General features: G+C 44.4%; 1 protein-coding gene across 1 annotated transcript; it reads left to right on the top strand.

Annotated features, from left to right (window-relative positions):
- The first annotated feature begins 1,086 nt into the window (after positions 1–1,086).
- On the top strand, positions 1,087–2,828 carry LOC147462549 (uncharacterized). Its single transcript, XM_086484342.1, has one exon. The coding sequence runs from the start codon at positions 1,452–1,454 to the stop codon at positions 2,628–2,630; it is 1,179 nt and encodes a 392-aa protein (XP_086340468.1). The 5' UTR covers positions 1,087–1,451; the 3' UTR covers positions 2,631–2,828.
- Positions 2,829–4,070: the final 1,242 nt, after the last annotated feature.

Genomic DNA, 4,070 nt, shown 5'->3' with positions numbered 1-4,070 from the left:
ATGCGATCAACAATCATGAAACACGTATGCGTGAATGAAAAATATTATGGAGCCGAATTATCTCAGCTACCCTAACCAACTTGCCCTCTCATCAACTATGGAGCATATTAGTTATTATTAGCTTGGAAGCACAATGCCAACAATGTAGCATGAACACATTGCACTCTCTCTCTCTCTCTCTCTCTCTCTCTCTCTCTCTCTCTCACACACACACACACACACACACACACACACACAAATCTAATACAAAGGCTGATATAGGGTTGAGATAGGAGTGATACAAGGGAAAATACAAGAGTGAGCATGATATACAATCCTCATCAGGATCACAGGAAGTCCATCATCGTTCGGTAGTCTGACCAGCATCGTGCATATCGGGCCAGGGTGACCCGAATCTGCTCATGTAGTCTTCGTCGATGATGTGTAGTCCTCCTCAACTGTGGCCGCCTGGATCTCTCGAGCTCAGTCGATCAGCATGCCTCTCGTGTGAGTAGAGTATGAGCTCTGTTGTGGTCATTGCACCTCCGACTGCACAATATCCGCTCTACACAAGAAGTCTGTGATCCGTCTTTGAGACTTGCTAGCCTCTCCTCTCAACAAGCTCTCTCTGTGTCTCCATAGCTCCAACAAGAACAATCCCAGACATCTCTGGTCCTCATACCCCATGACTCTGGAAAGCAGTCCAAAACCCTCTCTGAACAAGCAATGGAAGCGACCTTGTATCATGTTTTGGTGTTGATTTCAATCCTAATATCACCCTTTCCCCCCGCCCGCCCTAACTTACCATCTAGTAGGGATTTTTTATATTCTTTTTTAGCACCCCACTTTTTATCTTTTGTACCCATACATTGTACTAGATTCCACCATGGTGTAACTATGTGGCCTTCTGAAGACGTTGATATAGCATTTAATTTCATTTCTCTCTCTCTCTCTCTCTCTCTCTCACACACACACACACACACACACGTCACCTCTCATGCCACAACCTTGATCAAACCTTGACATTCCAAATTTAGGTCTTATTGTCACAATTGACATAGGGTTTCTCCTAGCAGTTTGTAACAGTACACCGCACCGCAAAAACGGATCCAACACCACCCGTGACATACACTAGAACATGGGTCCGACACCACCAGTGACCGGAACCAACACCACCCGTTAGCACTACAAAAAATTGGTCATTTCCACGCATATAGAAGGGGCACTCCAAAGGTTATTCAAACGCGAAACCAGTCTGAGTTGCATGCCATGGCTTACCATGAAGGAGGGAGTGTGGGCGATTTGAATCTCGCGGCAGCTCGTGATGATGGTAGAACTGAAGCTGAGCGTCGCTCTTCAAGTAAGTCAGCTATCTCTGGTCTGAAATTTCCTTCTCATGGGAGATCGATCAACTGAAAGCCTTGAAAGAGGAGATCCATTCTAGAAAGGACAAGCGACATAGATCTTCGCACATGGCGGATGCAAGTACTGCTGGGCGCGACATGGCTTATCACGATCATGAGCCTGTGTCATCAACGAGCCTTGACATGGAGGATGCATCAACGGCTTCCCGTGATGAGGGCGACCATCCCTCGCATGAGTCCTTACTCAACTCAGAGGCCCTCGATGCATCCACGTCCACCAGATCCCATGAATTTTTCTGCCACGATCATCATGAATTGCTGGCAAGACATGCTGACAGGCTCGGAGCTATGGGTGCCCTCGATATTTGGCGTGAATCGGTGAGAATTCTGCGCGCAAACTCATCCACACTTATGACCCTCATGTTTCTCCTCATCTGTCCAGTCTCTGGACTGTTGCTTTCCCGTGCATTGCTGCATGGAAAGCTTGCCAACAAGCTTGCTGCCCATCTCTTTACAGCTGCAGGCTCGATGGGTCTTCTTCACTACTTGTCCCTTGTAAAGTCCATCTATGAGTCTCTTTCACAGGTTCTCCTCTCTTACGTGTTTTCAGCCCCAGTCCTCTTCACTGTCTGGCTATTGGCGAAGTCTAGCATCATTTACATTGTGTCAAGCACCTACACCAACAAACCGGTCTCCATCTACAGTTCGCTAGCTGCAGGTGTCCAACTATGGAAGCGCATATTCTGCACTTACTTCTGCAATTGTTTAATCCTCATAGGCTTTGGTACTACAGCTGCCACCATTTTCCTGGTGGTGGTTAGCCTCATGGACATGTTACAATTCTCTGCAGATTTAATCTTTCTCATGGAGCTGGCATTGGGCCTGTTTTACTCGGTGATTTTTGCGCAGTTACTTGTCATGGGGAACCTTGCAAATGTTATCTCCATTTTAGAGGAAGATTATGGGGTTGCAGCCCTCGTAAGGTCCTTTCATCTGATCAAAGGAAAGATTCAAGTGGCCTTATCACTGTTTTGCATTACCCTTTCAGGAACCGTTATGGTTGAGGGCCTTTACCAGTACAGAGTAATTGGTATACCTCCGAGCGATTATGCCATAAATACAGCGTCAAGGCTGTGGGAAGGACCCTTGCTTGTGTTCATGTACTCATTTTTGTTGCTGATGGATGCTATTGCGGGCTGTGTATTCTACCTCACATGCAAGTCCTCAACATTTTTGTTGGCCGAGAATGAGCATCTTATGGATGGGAAAGTTTTTGTGGATGCATGAATGAGGATGTCAATTTGTTTTCATTCACTACTGTGTTCTTATGTGTGCCTTTTTACCGTGCTCAAGTCGTAAGGGTGACGGTCTTTCTTCAGAGTACTTCTATGCCTGCGTATATTCAGATGCAAGCGGGGATACTCCAGTATCGCTGGCAATTTTGGAAACTAATGTGATTGAATGGTTGAGCTGCTTCTTTACACAGCTTTTACTTACACTTGAATGAAGTTTTTCTAGGAGTGGCGGAAGTAATGGCACACTGTCAAGAGTTTGCCGCCGAATTAGATGCATATTCGCAAGACGTGAATGAAGATCGAGTTTTGTTCTTATCAGGTACCAATATTTGGGTATCTTTTGTGACTAATTGGATAATGTGTGGTTATAAAGACTGTCACAAACATTTGATTCTTGTTGAGAGACCATTGGTTTGGCCGTCTTGAAAGACGCTGGCCACAAATTTTGTTGGTTTCTTCAAGGAAAAGCTTTATGTTCCAATTTGAAGTAGATAAGTCGAGGCCGTAGCTTCACTTATTTGCTCGTTGGGATCTCTTATTTCTTCACAAACTGTCATAGTTCAATATGGTTGTTTCTAAAGGATGAGATGGTATATAAGTTTAGATAGGGCACTTTTATGACCTAGAATCAAAGATTCCAACATAATTAACAGTGTGCGCTTGAAAAGTCTTATCTCTGCTTTTTCCTTTTATCTCTCATCTTTGGATGTGTGGCCATCATAAGACTGAATGGGTATATCCAAGGCATATTGCAACACCTTGTACCTGTATTGTTTTAGGGGGAGAAACCACAGAAAAATTGTGAATGCAGGAAGTAGATGCAGACTTCTTTTACAGCCTTTTGAAGATGCTGTGCAGCTCACTCCCATCGAGTTACTCTTATGAGTAATTTTTGGCACTTTTCCCATGTTTGGTAATTTTTCAAAATCCCTGATTTTTGGAGTGTCATTACCGGAGGTTTTTGTATTTTGGGTTTACAGGCCGAGGATTTGATATATTGGTTTTTTTTTAAATAAAATAAAATGGGGTAAGAGGCCGAGGATTTTATATCAATTCCACGTTTGCACTTGAAATTAGGTATACTTCTAAGGATGGATGCAATAACAAGCCACACTAACTCAAATATGGTGCCATACCACATTCACAAAAAGTTGGTGGATATTGTGAGTGTGTGCGTGTGCGGAAGCGTGAGAGAGAGAGAGAGAGAGAGAGAGAGCACAAATGTTGGTGTGTGGAAGAGAGGGCGATCAGCCCCTCACGACTACTAGAGCAGAAGACCCAATACACAATGACCAGATGATGATGTACCCTTTGGCCCTATAAATAGGTGCCCAAGGGGAGGTAGGGCAAGGCTTGATAAAATCCCCACAACCCAACAAAAAAATGATGTATGGAAATATATGAGGGTGCTTGGACAAAGTGGGCGGCTGGA

Source organism: Adiantum capillus-veneris, chromosome 2, assembly GCF_014529385.1.
Source record: "Adiantum capillus-veneris isolate H3 chromosome 2, ASM1452938v2, whole genome shotgun sequence".
In the NCBI taxonomy this organism is placed as follows: domain Eukaryota; kingdom Viridiplantae; phylum Streptophyta; class Polypodiopsida; order Polypodiales; family Pteridaceae; genus Adiantum; species Adiantum capillus-veneris.
The sequence above is the reverse complement of the archived record's forward strand: the minus strand, read 5'-3'. Positions and strand labels throughout refer to the sequence as shown.

Bases quoted from the DNA above. Each gene is read 5' to 3' on its own strand.
- LOC147462549 (XM_086484342.1), top strand. From the start codon at position 1,452: ATGGCGGATGCAAGTACTGCTGGGCGCGACATGGCTTATCACGATCAT.